Below are 16,678 nucleotides of genomic sequence, written 5' to 3' on the forward strand. Positions count from 1 at the left end.
ATTGATCACTTTGGGGAGAGGAGACCAGGAGAGTGGAGGGGATGGGAGAGTGCTGACCTAGCGCTGCCAACATGCTTCTGCCCCACAGGGTGCTCGGTCAAGTACTTCAGTGTCCTGCAGCGACTCTCATTGCCTGAATTTATGCTCTCGGATGCTGGCTTCGCGAACAGAATGCAAAGGCTGGACATCTTTTCTTTAAAAATCAATCTGCAGGGCTCCACAGAGTGACACCATCGCCCTGTGACCCTGGGCGAGCTGAGTCCCTCCCCGACACCTTGAACTTGGCATTGAGAGTGGTCAGGAGCAGCTCGCTTGGGCCCATCCCCCCCCCCCCCCCCCCCACTTGGAAATGTTTGAAGTCAGAGCCTCCTTGCCTAGCCTGGGATTCCCCCCGCCCCAGGCTAGAAACGCGACTGGGATTCCAGTAGACCGTGGTTTCTTCTATGCCTGCACCTCGCTCGCCCTTCCAATGGGTGGAGTGGGAAGTGGGAACCCACGCGCGCCCTAGGCGAGCAGCCACGCTTTTCTGGGACGGACCGCGCGCTCTGGGGCCAGACCAGGCGCGTTCAGCACTCGCTACGTGGACAGCGCCAGCTCTGTGCTGACCCGTGGACCGGGGCTGAGGGTGGGGGCGGGGAGAGCAGGAGCCCAGGTCCGCCCAGTCCACACGCAGAGCCCAGACCCCGCAGCAGGAGGCTCCGGGACCACTGCCACTTCCCCGCTCCCGCCATGGCCACCAGCCGGCCACAGGAGCCCGCGGAGCCTCTGCCCGCGGGCCTGGGGACGCTGGGCGCAGCCAGCCCTGGGTCCAGGCCCAAGCTCGGCGGGGTCTTCCTCAGCCTGAAGGACGCCTTTGAAAACAAGACGCTGCAGCTGGAAGCGCTGGGTGGCAGCCGCCGGGGCCCTCGGGCCGGAGAGTCCTACAGCGGGTCACGCGACATGGAGGGACCCAGAGAACCAGGCGAAGAGAGTCGGGAGGCAGCAGCAAGTGCACCAGAGCGGCCCTACGCAGCCCAGGCCCGCGGCCCACTGCAGGTAGTGGTCGCAAGGCAGAGGCCGTGGCGACGGGGCCAGTGCGAGGGGGTCTGAGCCCCAGACTCCTAGAGGCGCCACCCCCACGGCGGGAGGCTGCGAGGCCCGGGCGAGAGCTCCTCTTCTCAGCCGCTCAGCTCTCAGAGGGACAGGAGGGCCTCCACCCGACTGCCTGAATCAGGGTCTGGGCTTCTCTCTCGCGTTTCTCGCCCCCAACCCTCAAGCCCCGTCCAAGATCTTGGCCTCTTATGCCCTGGTTCTGGGTCTCTGGTCCATCCTTGGCTCTGGGTACCTGTCTCGTTCTCCGTGTCTCTCTAGGTCTTGCTGTCTCTTTCTTTCTGTGTTTCTCTCCAACTTGTTCCCTCCCTCCTGCCCCCAAACTTCGTGGACCTGGCCAGCTGGGAGGTGTCGCCACTGGGGATCCCCAGGCCAGTGTACAATCCAGCTCTCCGACCCCCGTCCGGGTTATTTTTGAAGGTGCTCGGCTTTGGTCGCAGACACCTTTCCGGACGGAGTCAGGCTCCCGGAGCTCCTGGGCCTGAACTTGAGATTGGGTTCCGTCCCTGCGGCCTTGGGTGCCTCAGGTCACCAGGGAGTTGGCGGTGGGCCCTTGGCTGGTGTGGCAAAACGCTGGCTGACCTCCCCCACCCTCCTTAGGGGCTCAGACTTCAAACATACACGGGCCAGAGTCGGTTGCAACCCTCTCTGACTCTGCACCCAGCACCTCCGCCGGTCCGCGGGTCTGCTGGGGCAGGGCCTGTGGCCAGAACTGGGGCCTAGGGCCAGGGAGTTGGGGGGCAGGAGGGAGGGAACTGTGCTCGGCAGAGGCGGGGCTTAAATGCGAATAAGCAGCCACGGGCCGGGGGCGGGGCCTGGCCGAGGGCGGGGCGGGGAACGGGAGCAGCGAGGCCTGGCGCACACTTACTCCGACACCCTGCGCCCCCACGTCCACGCGGGCTCTGCGCGTCCCCAAGCACGACTCGAGCGGCCCCCGCCCAGGAGCCCCAAGCCGGACCCGCCCGAGAAGGAGAATGTCCTTCCAAGGCAAGAAGAGCATCCCCCGGATCACGGTGAGACCCGCTCCTGGCCTGCTCTACCCAGCACCCTCTGCCCACCGCCCGGGCGGAGCTTGGCCCCTGGGCCCCGGGATGGACCTTCCCGCCCGCGCCAGGCCCCCTGCCCTCCGGGTCCAGCCCCCGCGTAAGCCCCTGTCTCACCTGTGGCCCTTCCCCCGCCGCCAGGGCCCGGGGCTCCTCAATAGCCTCGCCGACCCCATCACAGAGCCGAACGCTCAGGCCCCGGGCCCTGCCGCCTTCCCGAGACTCCGAGCTTGGGGAGGGCGCGGGGCCGGGCCCTGCTCTCCAAAGCGCAGATGCGCCTCCCTCCCAGTGGTGGCCGTGCAGAGAGGCCGCGGATTCGGTCTCGGATTCCACCTCGGGGTTGGCGGTTGGACACAGCCCTTTGTTGGCACCGCCAGCCCGCCTCCGGGCGTGGAGATGCTGTCCCCTATGCAGCCTGCCCCGGGGCCAACCGCCCCCCAGGCTGTACAGCCGTGCCAGGAGCTCTTGTTCTGAGACAAAGCGACTCAACCCCGACCACTCATGGTTCCAGGGTTCATAGACACAGGGGAAAGCAAGCTCACTAGTTGCTGAGCAGGCACCCCCAGCCCTTGTGGGGGAACAGACCCCCTAATACCCTCATGCTCGGTTCTGGAGGTCAGACCGTCCACCCCTGACTGCCTGGAGACAAAGAGCCCCTCCAGGGGCCTGGAGCCCTGGGAGGGAGGGAGAGGGAGGGAGGGAGGCAGGCAGGCAGGCAGGCAGGCAGGCAGGCGCCTGGGCGCCAGCTGTATGGTGGGGGGGGGGGGGTCTAGGGGTTTCCAGCCCAACTCTGGACTTGGCCTCCGTGGGAGGGCGGTGGAGGTCTCTGGGCTTGCCTGCTCACTTCCTAGATACTCTAAGAGAAAGGAGCCCCCCTCCTCCCACACAGGAGGGGGTCCTGCCTGAAGCCCTCTTGAAGGGCTGGCTGGCTGGGGGAGGAGGGGAGGATAGGAGTGGGGGTTGAAGAGGGAGTAGCAAGAAGACCCCTTCCTAGAGGTGGGTCTTGGGCAATGTAGCTGGTTTAGGGGAGCTTCCACCCACCCCCATCCCGACCATTGCACCCCATCCCAGCTGCATTTCTCTCTTGGCTCAAAACCCTGGAAGGTTCCCAGAGTCTGAGTCCAAAGTTGTGTGTGTGTGTGGAGGGGGGTTGAGCAGGGAACTCAGAGCACAAACCTCTTCCTAACTGGGGAGAGGGGTGATATGTGATTTTCATATCACCTTTTTTTTTTTTTTTCTATTTCGGTTCCCTAGCGGGAACCGAACCTGGGACTCTGGTCCGCAGGCCGACGCTCCAACCGCTGAGCCAAACCGGCCAGGGCTTCATATCACTTTCACAAAGCATGAAATATTTTTTGATGTTATTCAGCCAATTAAAATGCAAGATTATTCTTAGATCTGGGCTGCATAAGGAGGAGGCGTTGCCTTTGGCTGGGGCAGAGTTTGTCAGCCCTTTTGTAGACTAGGGTGGTGATTTTACCTCTGATTAATGAATACAGGCACTTAGGTGTCAGTAAGAATAGAGAACAAGGTAATGAGGCTCATACGTAATGTATTTTTACCATCTCGGTGGGCTCTTGGAGTTCTCACTGACCACGCTGCGTGGCTTGGTCCTCTTGGCTGATCGTGTTTAGGGAGCCAGAAGCCCTGGCTGGGGCCTTGGCCTGGCCTCTGGGTGGGCGCCAGGGGCAGACCTCCCTTGAAGTGAGTCTGTCTTTCCCACAGGGAGCTTTGAGGAAAGGTGTCGCAGACTTGGACCCTCATTCACATCAGTCTGCCCTTGCTCTTCACTCTGTTATTCTCCCTGAGGTCAACCATCACACCTGACGGCCATCACAACCCACCACGCTTTCTCCCGTGGTGCGATGCTTAGACAGGTTATGGCTGCCAGGCACTGGATCCGCCCCTGCCCAGTGTCCCAGCTCCGAGCTGTGGGGCGGACCCATGGAGAGCTGGCATCGCGCCCTGACACTTGGGATGGCTGCAGGATGGGTCACCCTGATGCCTTCCTGGCCCTTCCCCCCCACGACCTGTCCATCAGCAGCCTCTCTGGGGTCCATCTCTCATCCTGGTCCAAGGCCCCTCCTCTCACTGGGACAGCCTCAGAAACCACCCAAGCGATGGTCCTGTTTCCATCATTAAACTCCATCTACATTCTGTGCAGAGCTAATGTGATCTCTTTATAACATCCATCAGATGCTTCAGCCCTGCTGCAGGCTGGCTCTGCAGTGGCCGCCAGCACCGCCCCTGCCAACTGGGCCTCTCATGCCTCCCCTCTGAAGTTTCCAGCCCCCAGCTTCCTCTTGTTTTATGGGAACTCAAGCTCTTTCCTGCTGCAGGGCCTTTGCATGGGCTGCGTGGCCTCCAGCTTCAGCCCCTCAGACAGGCCCTTCTCCGCCCCTGAAGCAGCCCCATCTCCTCCCCCGTCATCCATCATGTCATTCTCTTTGTCCCCCTGTGTTTGTCACAGTCTGATGGCCTTGTGTGTGATTTTTCTGAGGCAGTGGGGGGAGGGGGAGGGAAGACCTTCCGGGCCAGCACAGACATGGGAGACTCTGCTCACCTCTGTCCTCAGCCTGGGTATTGAGTTAGATGATAAACTTGAAGATGTAAGTATAACCCATTTCACGGCAACCCTCTCACTAATGTTGGCTTTTTCCTGACAAAGTGAGAAGCTAGTTCTCCTGTTCATCCTGTTCATCTTTGGGGGAAGGCAGACTGCTGACCAGTGTGGGTGTGGGAAGGGGGAGGCTGTGTGGGGCCCGTTGGGGAGCTCTACAGAGTAGGAGGAGGTGGGGGGCCAATGCTTGTGGTTGGGGGGGTGTGGGGAGGCTGTGCTGGGGGCGCAGGGGGGTGCAGGGCCCTAAGGCGCGGGTAGGCTGCCTCCGGCTGCGCCTGCCTCCGCCCACCCCTTCAGACGGAAAATGCTGCTGGCTCTTTGCTGGGTCTCACGTGTGCAGATTGTGCCCTCACGTTTCAGTCGTACATCCAGAGTGAGACGTTGAAGCAAAGATGTTGGGTAACAGTTTGGAGAAAACTTATCCATTTTTTTCTTTGTTTTGTTTTCAATAGAGTGACCGTCTTCTGATCAAAGGTGGAAAGGTCGTGAACGATGACCAGTCCTTTTACGCCGATTTGTATGTGGAAGACGGTTTGATAAAGTACGTTTCCACCGCAAGTACCTTCGCATGTCACAGTGTGCGCACTGACTGCACCTTATCCGGGGCTTTCGTCTCGTGAAATCTGTCCGTGCTTTTTCTGTTCTGAAGCCACATTCCCTGCGAGCAGTTCCAGCCCAGGCCTTGAGCGAGGAATCTCCCCAGCTAGTCGTAAGGTCTCAGAAAGCAGGACACTGTTTCCACATTTCCCACATCATCACAGCCTTGGTACAATTCAGGGCTCACAGTAGGTACTTAATAAATACTTACTGACCGCACCTATCAGCTTCTCTGCTTGTCTGTGTCAAGCATCTCCAGCCACTAGTCAGTGAAGGGCAAGTGGACACCTCGGTGGACACCACAAGGGCCGTGACGTGTTCCCAGGGCTGGCTCCTCCACGTCAGCCACTTTGAGCCACTTCACAGGGTGTCTTGCTCTCTGACAGTCTCCAGGAGTCCAGTCTAGCCTTGGCCATGTGGCCCCCTTCCTCAAGGATGGGAGCCCAAACTCAGGCCTCCCGGCTCCATCGCATTGCCAGGGAGCCTGTTTATGTTCTGACCTGGGCTCTCTCTAACCAGCAACATTTCTCTTTGTGGCTTTCAGACAAATTGGAGAAAACCTCATCGTCCCTGGGGGCATCAGAACCATCGATGCCCACGGCCTGATGGTCCTTCCAGGAGGAGTCGACGTCCACACGAGGCTGCAGATGCCTGTCCTGGGAATGACGCCGGCTGACGACTTCTGCCAGGGCACTAAGGCAGCCCTTGCCGGAGGGACCACCATGATACGTGAGTGTCCCCAGGTCGGGCAGCACCGTTCCCCACCTCGGTGCTCTGGCCAGACGCGCGTGGTGCAGGAAGCGTTTGCGTGGCGGGGTTTTCCTCAGTCCCTTCCCCTCTATCATGTCCCGATCTACGAAGCCCTGGAGCACCTGCCCTTGTCATCCCATTTCCCATGCTGATCATTCTGCCGGCCAGCTCTGGCTCGCTCGGGGATTCCGTGGGAGCCAGTGGACGTGTGCCCAATCAGTTATGATTTCCTGGGAAGCCAGCGGCTGGCCAAGGACCGGGTTTGGAAAACCCAGATGCTCTGGACAAGTGAGGGGTTGTGTCACCTGAACGGTCAGACACGTTTGCCCCCGAACCTCACGCCTCTGAAGCTTGGGCTGCAGCAAGCTCCTGCCTGTGTCAAGAAGAGGTGACGACGGGTGCTATGTTTTTAGAAGGATGACAAAAACTTACCACCACCCTGTCGACCACTGCCAGAGGCGCCATTTCTTTAAGCTGGCTCGGTGCCAGGCACGGGCACCTGCCGACTTCAGCGTCTGTACCGACCTCATGAAACCTCGGAGCCTGGGGGAAGAGCCCCATGTGACAGCTCGTGTGGTGAGCTTGCTCTCCGTAGGCTCGGGAGCCGGAGGAGACAGCAGCCCCGCCCTCGGGCGCCCGCCCTGCTGGAGACCTGGTCTCAAACCAGGCTGAACCTGGCTCCACCGTGTTCTTGCCGCAAGACCTCAGGTAACAGCCGGCGTTTACAAGTTGAAGTTTCCTAATCCGTAAGTGTCAGTGACTGCCGTGACTGCTGCCACCAGGAAAGGCCACGCTGAGGACCGGGCTGCTTCACAAGGTGCATGTAGCCATTGTCAAAATCATGGCTTGGCTGGGTTTACTCAACCACAGAGTGAAGAAACCCGTGATGGCCCGTCTTAGAGTTTGACTCAGAAGACTGGTCATTTCAGGCCGTTGCTCATGCCAGTCGCAGGTGGCCCCGGCCAGCCAGGACGCCTTCGCGGTTGACGTCACCTGCTCATGCCCAGGCCGAGGCATCAGACAAGCTGTGAGGTGTCACTGGGAGGACGGGGAGATGCTGCAGCACGGGGCTGGCTTCTGTCAAGCCATCTGCTTCCTCGACCGGCCAGCACCAGGCCGGAGCTGTGACCGGCCCGCGGGGTCCTGTTCTCCGTCTGAGCTGTGGGAGCGTAGGAGCCCTCGGGAGGGCTGTGCGGGAGAGAAGGCACAGCGTCTGCCGTGCCCCTGGGGCGGGTGCCTTCCTATTGGCCACTGCATCTGAGCTCTCTCCCTCACCCAGGGGAGGCTGTGAGCAGGATCTGGACTGTGGATGTGAGGTTGGAAGGTGAGGGGTGGAGACGGTGCAGTGGCTGTGTGTACCCCCAGATTCCCCGGGGGGGATGGGTGGCGTGGATTAAGGTATGTGCAGCTAGGAAGGCCCAAGGGAACCCAGCCCCACCCTGCTGCTCTGGGCGGGCTTCCAGGTCCAGCACCGTGGACAGCAGTGCCCTCCCTGCCCACCTCCAGCTGTGCCCTCCCTGCCCAACCTCCAGCTGTGCCCTCCCTGCCCACCTCCAGCTGTGCCCTCCCTGCCCAACCTCCAGCTGTGCCCTCCCTGCCCACCTCCAGCTGTGCCCTCCCTGCCCACCTCCAGCTGTGCCCTCCCTGCCCAACCTCCAGCTGTGCCCTCCCTGCCCACCTCCAGCTGTGCCCTCCCTGCCCACCTCCAGCTGTGCCCTCCCTGCCTACCTCCAGCTGTGCCCTCCCTGCCCACCTCCAGCTGTGCCCTCCCTGCCCACCTCCAGCTGTGCCCCTGTTGAGGTTAGGGCCCTTGGCTGTCACTTAGGCTCTTGGGCTGTGATGTGTGCATCGGGGAGCGAGGTGGGTTGAACCCGGACTTTGTCCCTCAGCTGAGAGAGAGGCTGAGGAGGTGCAGCCGATGCCTCTCTGGACAGAACCGATGGGCAGGTTTACAGCAGGGTCAGCCCCCAGTTAAGGTGCCTGTGGCCTCTCCTCTGTTCCTGGTCTTTTGGTAACATGACCTTCTTGGAGGTCAAGGTCGTTCCAGTGACTGCACTGCCCCCACAGTGGACCACGTGTTCCCTGACGTCGGCGTGAGCCTGCTGGCGGCCTACGAGCAGTGGCGGGAGCGTGCGGACGCCGGGGCGTGCTGCGACTACTCCCTGCACGTGGACATCCCCCGCTGGCACGAGAGCATCAGGGAGGAGCTGGAGGCCCTGGTCAAGGACAAGGGTGAGCGCCCCGCAGGGCTGAGGGTGGCTGGCAGGCGGCCCCCTCGCGGTCTCGGTGGGAAGCCCCCTTCCCAGGCTCCATCGTGCCGGGCTCTGCCTTCGTCTGGCCCCAGGTGGCCAGGAGTTGGGGAAAGTTGGGCAAGAGTCACTCGGGGGTCTGTTCTACTTCGAAAGGATCCAGACTCGGGGTCCTCTGCCTCCAGGGTCTGAGGGATGCATCCTGTAACTGTCCTCGTTACAGTGGTCACAGCGGTCACCACACTTCCCTGGCCTCTTGGTCATGAGTGGAGGGAACTGCTACTCATTTCCCTGACGAGTTAAGACCCTTTTAGAAGGAGAAGGTGCTGCTCTGCTGATGACGGGCCAGTCTGTCATCAAGGCTTAAGTTGTTTTATTGAAAGTCCTGAAGCTAAAACCGCATCAAGGTTTCATCATGGATTTGACAAAAGTTCAATGAAGTTAGAGAGGGGTCAGGGGGTCCTGAGAGGGGTTTGTGAGGGGTTTCACCTGTGTTTGCTGCTGGGGAACCTGGGTCCCCAGGGCATGAGGAGCAGGTAAGAGGGGGCATCACCACTTGTCGGTGAGTGTATGTGGGATGGTGCCCGAGAGCCACCGTGCCAGCTGTGGAGAGGTCACCCCGCCTGGCCCCTCTGGAGAAGAGGGAGGAGGGGGTCTCCCAGCATCACCCTTGACAGCCGAGCATCTCACCCCTGCCTGCCTCTGCTCCAGGTGTGAACTCCTTCCTGGTCTTCATGGCGTACAAGGACAGATGCCAGTGCACCGACGGCCAGGTGAGGGCCGGTGCCCAGAGGACGGGACGAGCTGGGTCTCGGCTGCCGCCAGGAGAGATGCAGCCCCGTGGCTCGCGCACTTCTCTCCCCAGATGTACGAGATCTTCAGCATCATCCGGGACCTGGGAGCCCTGGCCCAAGTGCACGCAGAGAACGGGGACATCGTGGAGGAGGTGGGGCGCGCCGCCTGGGGCGAGGCGGGGGCTGGAGGGCAGGGTGACCCCTGGATGCCAGGATGTGCCCACTTAAACCCACACACCCTGAGGGAGGGACTGTTGAACATATTTAGTAAGTAGTTTGCCCAGGGTCAAAGGTCAAGCAAGCAGGGAGTTAGAGGGCCCGGGAGGACGTTTTACTGCAACAGATTTTTCCATGGACATCACACTGACCAAAAGTTCCCCCAAACCCAAAGGCTGCTATGTGGGAAGTGACTGAGACTGAGGGTTCTGGGCCATGTTTCCCTTCTGACCAGTGGGTGCATGTGTGGGGCCAGCGCCTCCTCCAGTCACCCCCGGGTGGGGCCGAGCCCACCTGTCTTCCCTCAGGCCCAGGGCTGAGGTGGGCGCCCACGTCCTCTGGGCCTTGCGCTTGACTTTTCTCACCCTGGGAACCCCTCAGGTGCAGGTGCTGTGGGACACCTGGGCGGTTCAGGGCTCCTCTGGGGCCTGGGGGCAGGTCCGCCCGCCCCGCCTGCGCAGTGCCCAGTGTGCCCCCAGCGTGGCAGGCAAGCATGTGGGGTTTCCCAGCCCGTCATCAGGTCGCCGTGATGGTGGCGGTCCCCCGTCCCTCAGCCCCATTCCCTCATCTGTAGTGCAGGGAGCTGCAGTCACTGCCCTCCTGCATCTGACTTCTCTGTGGCTGGTGATGCCGGGGAGCCCGGACTCAGCTCGGGGAGCACGGTCCATAGGCGGGGACCGCACGCCCTGGCTGAGGCTCCCAGGCTCTGGTGCTCCTGGGCTGGAACATGGCACCTTCTGGATTCTTTAGGAGCAGAAGCGGTTGCTGGAGCTCGGCATCACCGGCCCCGAGGGCCACGTGCTCAGCCACCCCGAGGAGGTAGGCGCTGTGCCCACGGAGGGCACCCCGCACTGACTGCACCCCAGACGCTGCCTTCCTCTGGGGGTGGGTCCTGGCTCCATGGCCCAGGCAGGGTTGTGGTCACACTGCCCTCACCTGTTCCTCTACCAGGCACATGTCCCCTGTGACCACCGGTCACTCTGAGCTCAGTACTCAAGGCTGAGAAGGCGGCACAGGCAGACCCTGGGAACTGCATGAGCCAGCCCCGATCCCGGGCACCAAGCCCCAGGCTGGGGTCCTCACCCACCCAGGGGTACCCTGTCTGGGTCCAGGGTCTGCATGTGATCACGGGCATGCTGTGCCCATCCTGGTCAGGAAGCCCCAGGACCCTCACACGGCCGAGTGTCCCTGTCCCCAGGTGGAGGCCGAGGCCGTGTACCGAGCTGTCACCATTGCTAAGCAGGCCAACTGCCCCCTGTATGTCACCAAGGTGATGAGCAAGGGAGCAGCCGACGTGGTGGCCCGGGCCAAGCGCAGGGGTGAGTGCTATGCCTGGACGCTGGTGCGGGGTCCGGCGTCCCGTTCTCGGCCTCCTGGGGCTTGGCTGGCTTCCCGGAGGCTCGGGGTGGGGCAGGTACAGCTGAGAAGCAGCCTGCCGCCCCGTCCGGCCGCATCGAGGGGCCTCGGCTGGGGCCTCCGGGTTGTGGCCTGCGGGACATGGAGGTGCCAGTCCCTGTCTGAATGGACGGGGAGGCTCCCATCTTGCTGGAGCAGCAGCTGCCCACCAGAGGCCCTGAAAGCAAACAGTGAGTGACAGGACCGTGCTGCGAAGGCCAGGCAGGGAGCCTGACTCTATGTGCAACGGAGCCCTGCCCAGCTGACCCCACACTACTGCTCGCTGGTGCACCCAGGAGCTGGGGCGCACGTCCTGAGAGCGGGGGTGCTCTCTGCCCACGGAGCACCCACACAGCTGGAGGCAGGGGGTAAACAGAAAAACCTGGGAACTGATGGGATCTCAGTCCAGCCTGTAGCCCAGTAGAGTGCCCAGCGGGTATGGAAAGGACCCCGTCTGCCCAGTGTCAGGTGCCCAGAGGAGGGGACAAGCTGTGCAGGGTCAGGACATTGAAGGGCCGTGCGGAGCCCAGGCCTCCACCCTACTGGGGTCCTGGGGGCCACGCAGGCCAGTGGGTGCCTCTCAACGGGCCTCGCTGCAGGGGTGGTCGTGTTCGGGGAGCCCATCACCGCCAGCCTGGGCACTGACGGCTCCCATTACTGGAGCAAGAACTGGGCTAAGGCTGCGGCTTTCGTCACCTCGCCCCCCATCAACCCGGACCTCAGCACCGCAGACCACCTCACCGCCCTGCTGTCCAGGTGAGGAGCTGCGCAGAACTCCTGCGTGTTCCACGCCAGGCCTGCCCTGGGCCTGCTGGCAGCCCCAGGCTTCTCCCTCAAACCCTGGGCCACACCTCCCATCAGAGCGTCCATCCTGATCTGCCCAGTGCTGCCCTCAAAGACTGGCCCTGTGGGTGGGCTGGCCCTTCTGGGGGTGAGACCGAGCGGCCTTGGCTGGCTCAGGAAGGCCAGGCCCCTCTGGGCTCCCCTGACCCCCTTGTTCTCAGCGGGGACCTCCAGGTGACCGGCAGTGCCCACTGCACCTTCACCACTGCCCAGAAGGCTGTCGGCAAAGACAACTTCACCCTCATCCCTGAGGGTACCAACGGTGTGGAGGAGCGCATGTCGGTGGTCTGGGAGAAGTGCGTGGTGAGTCCAAGGGCCGGCACCGTCCGCCCTGCCCAGAGCAGGCTGCCTCTGGTCCGTCACAGTGGGGAGCACAGGAAACAGCGTGGAAGAGTCGAGTGTGCGCCCAGTGTGTCCACCCCAGCCCCGGCCAGGGCTCGTCCTGGAGGACACGCCCTCAGCCACGGGCAGCCAGGCCCTCCTCTGATTGTCACGTCCCATCTGTGCACACGGCTGGGAGCGAGGGCACCTCTTCCCAGCGGCATCATGCCCTGCGGTGCCCGAGGTCTCCCCAGGGCGCCTGCGATCTCCGACTTCCTCCTCACTCGGAAAGCCCTGCCCAGAGTCCTCTGTCCCCTGTCCCCCAACCCTAGCCCTTCCCTGGGCCGAGGCCCAGACCCCGGCCCCACCCCCCGCCCCCCTGCCTTGGCCTCCTGGCCGCCCAGGGAAATGGTCATGTCCCTCAGGGGACACAGACCTGGTGGAGGCTCCTCCATTTATTTCCCCACAAAGAGCACAGAGAACAGGCGCTGAGCACAGGAGGGTGAGGCTGCTGCTGCGACGGACCTGCGGACTCCCATGCCCTGGGGGTGCAGGCGGTGCTGCTCGCTGCCTGGGGCAGGGCCCCCATGGAGCCCAGACCCCTCAGCTCGCCTTCTTGCTTCCCAGGCCTCGGGGAAGATGGATGAGAATGAGTTCGTTGCTGTGACCAGTACAAATGCAGCCAAAATCTTCAATTTTTACCCAAGGAAGGGGCGGGTGGCTGTTGGCTCCGACGCTGACCTGGTTATATGGAACCCCAAGGCCACGAAAATCATCTCAGCCAAGAGCCACAACCTGGTGAGAGAAGCCAGGTCCCCGAGTCAGGGTCAGGGTGGGGTTGGGGCCTGGCAACCTTCCCGGGGGCTCCAGGATGGCTCTCGGGGGCAGCTCTGCCAATCTCAGTGGGACATGTGGCCGGGACAGCTGTCTAGAGATTGCAACAAAGTGTCACAGGCCTGCCCGCCTCACGCGAGTTACCTAGTGCAGGCTCATCCATGTGCCCTTTGTCCTAAGAAAGGAGACTCGGGGACAGACTCGGGAGGTACAGCCCGTTCCTGCCGGTGCTGGCCCAGCCAGGCTGACTGCATTCTATCAAAGGTCAGCACAGGCACGCAGGCCCCCCAGGGACGCCGTCAGCCCGAGGGCTGTCTTGAGGGCGCTGCTGGACTCTCGGCCCTGTCTCCCCAGAATGTGGAGTACAACATTTTTGAAGGCGTCGAGTGCCGAGGAGCCCCCACAGTGGTCATCAGTCAGGGCAGGGTGGTCCTGGAGGACGGACACCTGTTCGCCACTCCCGGGGCCGGTCGCTTCATTCCTCGGAAGACGTTCCCGGACTTCGTCTACAAGAGGATCAAGGCGCGCAACAGGGTAAGGCCTGCGCCGGCATGCGAGGCATGAGTTCTGGAACCTTCCACACGCCCAGAAGGCTTCTGCTCCCCATCAGCCCTGCGCCGCCGGCCAGCAGTCAGGAAAGCAGGTGGGCCTGCTCCCGGGTGGCTCCTAGAAGTGACACTGGCTTTTGTTTCCCAAGTGACCCACCTCTGTGCAAAGCCCAGATACAGGGGAGGGAGACACGAGTGGCACCTCCCACACACACAACCGCTGACACAGAAGCAGGGACCCTCCCGGGTTTCTCTGTGAGCAGGTGCGCACGCTGAGAAATGAGTAGGGCGCGAAGTTCCCACAACGGTTCTTGTGAACTTGGACGTCACGAACACTTTTCCTCGTCTTCACCTTCTCTCCTCACTACCCTGCGTCTGCTGGGTGCACCCGGTACCAGCCCGGGCCCCGCGCCGCATGCGCAGGTGGCTCCCGCAGGGACACGCATGCACACACAGGCACACTGGACGGACGTCCGCACGGAGCGCGAGCCGTCTGGGGGCCGTCCCCTGGGGCAGGTGTGGCGCCTGCTCTAACTCAGGCTGTCAGGGACCTGAAGCTGCTCCTGGACCTAACCCTGACGTCAGCACGCTCCTCCGAGTGGGTCATGAGGCAGTGTCCAGGCCACAGGCCAGGTGTCGCCATCACCCCTGTGCTCCAAGCAGCGGGGTCTGGGGCACAGTCTGAGATCGCAGACCCAGCCTCACGTGCCGCCAGGCACAGAGAGGACATCTGAGGTGCAAACAGGTGAGGGGGTAGGGCTGGATTCAGGCCTTGTGACTCGACACCTAAGAGGAACCCCCCAGAGCAGGATCTGGCCGGAGGCCCCCAGGGCTGGGCTCAGGCCCTGCAGACATGGATCGAATCCACGCATCCTGGGGGCACTACCAGCCAAAGCACATGCACAGCTGAAGGTTTTGCTTCGATCCATGGGCCACTCGTCCATCACGGTGACTACTGGGACATGTCTCTGACTTTGGGGCTCATTTTCAGGACCCAGGGACTGTATCTCAGGGATTCCCATGGGCCGTGCTGGGGCCACAGGACGATAGGTACTAAGGAGGCAGAGACTATGTCGGGGCTGGTTTCCGGTTCCAAACAGCAGCCTCTGTGGGGCTGCCCTTGTCTGAGCAGCTCTCCTGCAGCTCAGGGCACAGCCACCGCCTCGGGGGAGAGAGTGTGCGCACACATGCAGGTGTGTGGGGGTGTGTGCACATGTGCAGGTGAGGGGGGTGGCACGTGTCCGTGCATGGACACCCCGTCGGCAGGGAGCCCCGGCTAGGGGGACCCACAGAGTAGAGTGGTGAGGCTCTTGGCAGGAGCCCCCTGCCCTCCAGCTGCGGGGGCTCAGCACCCTCATGCCTGGCTCCCTTGACCCACAGCTGGCGGAGATTCACGGCGTGCCCCGAGGCCTCTATGATGGGCCAGTCCACGAGGTGATGGTGCCCACCAAGCCCGGGGGCGGTGCCCAGGCCCGAGCGTCCTGTCCAGGGAAGATCTCAGTGCCACCTGTGCGGAACTTGCACCAGTCGGGGTTCAGCTTGTCTGGTGAGTTGAGCCTGTGCCCGTGGGTGAAGACCATTGCCCTGTGAGGGGTCCAGGGCTGTGAGGCCCACCAGGAAAGCCCCTTCCTGGGCTGTCACTCTGAGGCTGGGTGAGCATGACATGCCCAGCCTCCGCGGGGCTCAGGTGCCGTGCGGGAGTTCAGCTGCGCCAGCCCCGTCCCGATGTGCGGGGTGCCTGGGGAAGGGTCTTCAGGGCCAGGCGGCGCCTCGGAGGGCTCAGGCAGTCCAGTGTGCAGGCCGTAGGCTCGAGCCTCTGGTCAGGGTCACTCCAGCATGCTGTGTGACAGACCTTCCAGAAGCACTGAGCCCCAGGCTCCCCTGTAAGCCAGAGGCAGACCCAACCCTTGGATGAGGCTAACCTGCCCCTTCATGTCTTGTCTCATGCTCCCTCTTGGGGAGGTGATGGCAATCCCTGCTCACCTCTTGGGGACACAGGGCCAACTGAAGATCCCCTTTGAAGCCCATATCATCTTGAAAGCCAGGGACATAGGCTTCTCCCACCTCGGGGACTGTGTGCAGGGCAGCCTGAGACCCGCTGGAGGGACGAGGCAGGACCGCCTATGCTCCAGACCGGCTTCCCAGAGGGTTGACCCTGACCTCCAGTTCCCTGCCTACTGTAAACACTGCACCCAGGGCCTCAGTGACGGCACCGCCTGCCCGGTCGCCGGGTCTCCCTGCCATGGCCATCGGGGGGTGTCAGGGACCCCGGGTGTGGGTGGAGCTCTGCAGTCCTGGCCCTTGGATGCAGCCATGTCTTCCCCCTCCCCCAATGCCCACGCCCCACCTTTCCTGCAGGATCTCAGGCAGATGACCACATTGCCAGACGCACAGCCCAGAAGATCATGGCGCCCCCTGGTGGACGTTCCAACATCACCTCGCTGTCCTAGACCTCACGGGTCCGGGCGCGAGCAAGCTGGTGCTGACAGGCGGCCTGGAGACCGCTCACCCTGTTAGCTTTCCCTTTGTTGAACTGACATTGAAAGGTGCTTGGCCTTCCCTTCCCCTCCCCAGAAACTTGTTTTGGGGGGTCCCAAGTCCTGTTATGAGGGCTGAATCTGGGGAGGTATCACTGCCAGGGGCAGCTCAGGTCGCCTGGGCCTGGGTGCGAGGTGCCTCAAGGAGGCAGGGCTGCTGCCCCACCAGGGCTGTGGGAACCCCGGGGCCCGACAACACGCAGGCTGAAGGGGTGGGGTTTGCCCTCCTCCCTATGTGCCCGCTGCCCCTCGCAGCCCGGCTCTGCCCCGCCCCCCTGCGGCGCTGCAGCCTGTGTCCACGGCCCCAGCCCGCCCCAGCGCAGGGAGCAGCACCCCGTGAGCGGAGCCCCGTCAGGGCTGCTGGGACTTCAGGGACGCGCTGGGAACAGCACGGTGCGGTTTCGCAGCTGCGTTTACACACTCTGCCAAGGACCAAGCCTCCGCCTGCGTAGTCGCCCGTCTCCAGGGCAAGTTTAGGACCTTTAGCTAGGGTGCCCTCCTTGTTACTAACTGTGCATCCCAGTAGTGTATTAGAGCAGCGGTTTTGTGCGGCGAGGACGGCTGCAGCCAGGACTCTGCATGCCGCCACAGCTCCGACTGGGCGCTGTCGCCAGTCCGGTGGGGACTGGCTCAATTAAAGGCCTGCCTGGCTTGGAAGCTACCCCAACTTCTCTGCCCCTGCACCATCCCCCCATGCGTGGGTGATGCGCCGACCCCGGGATCCCCCTGCTGGCCCCTCGTCTGGCATTGTGCCAGCTGCAAAGGTGGACCTCGGGGCCACGCACAGGGACAGAGCTTCAGCCTGGCTGGGAAGGGGCAGGGCTGGGTCTGAGTGGTGGGGA

The 16,678-nt window shown here is 62.8% G+C and overlaps 1 protein-coding gene across 1 annotated transcript; it reads left to right on the forward strand.

Moving 5' to 3' along the window:
• The first annotated feature begins 1,971 nt into the window (after positions 1–1,971).
• DPYSL4 (dihydropyrimidinase like 4) lies at positions 1,972–16,470 on the forward strand. Its single transcript, XM_036265781.1, has 14 exons — positions 1,972–2,102; positions 5,205–5,293; positions 5,894–6,078; positions 8,167–8,331; positions 9,060–9,121; positions 9,214–9,294; positions 10,109–10,177; positions 10,557–10,677; positions 11,353–11,509; positions 11,758–11,899; positions 12,545–12,715; positions 13,106–13,285; positions 14,680–14,845; positions 15,658–16,470. The coding sequence occupies exons 1-14, from the start codon at positions 2,064–2,066 to the stop codon at positions 15,747–15,749; spliced, it is 1,719 nt and encodes a 572-aa protein (XP_036121674.1). The 5' UTR covers positions 1,972–2,063; the 3' UTR covers positions 15,750–16,470.
• The last annotated feature ends 208 nt before the right edge of the window (positions 16,471–16,678 follow it).

This window comes from Molossus molossus, unplaced genomic scaffold (assembly GCF_014108415.1).
Source record: "Molossus molossus isolate mMolMol1 unplaced genomic scaffold, mMolMol1.p scaffold_m16_p_17, whole genome shotgun sequence".
Lineage (NCBI taxonomy): Eukaryota > Metazoa > Chordata > Mammalia > Chiroptera > Molossidae > Molossus > Molossus molossus.

Coding starts and splice junctions, on each gene's coding strand:
- DPYSL4 (XM_036265781.1), top strand. CDS start 2,064: ATGTCCTTCCAAGGCAAGAAGAGCATCCCCCGGATCACG. Junction 10,178..10,556: donor TGCTCAGCCACCCCGAGGAG/GTAGGCGCTGTG, acceptor CCCTGTCCCCAG/GTGGAGGCCGAGGCCGTGTA. Junction 13,286..14,679: donor GGATCAAGGCGCGCAACAGG/GTAAGGCCTGCG, acceptor CTTGACCCACAG/CTGGCGGAGATTCACGGCGT.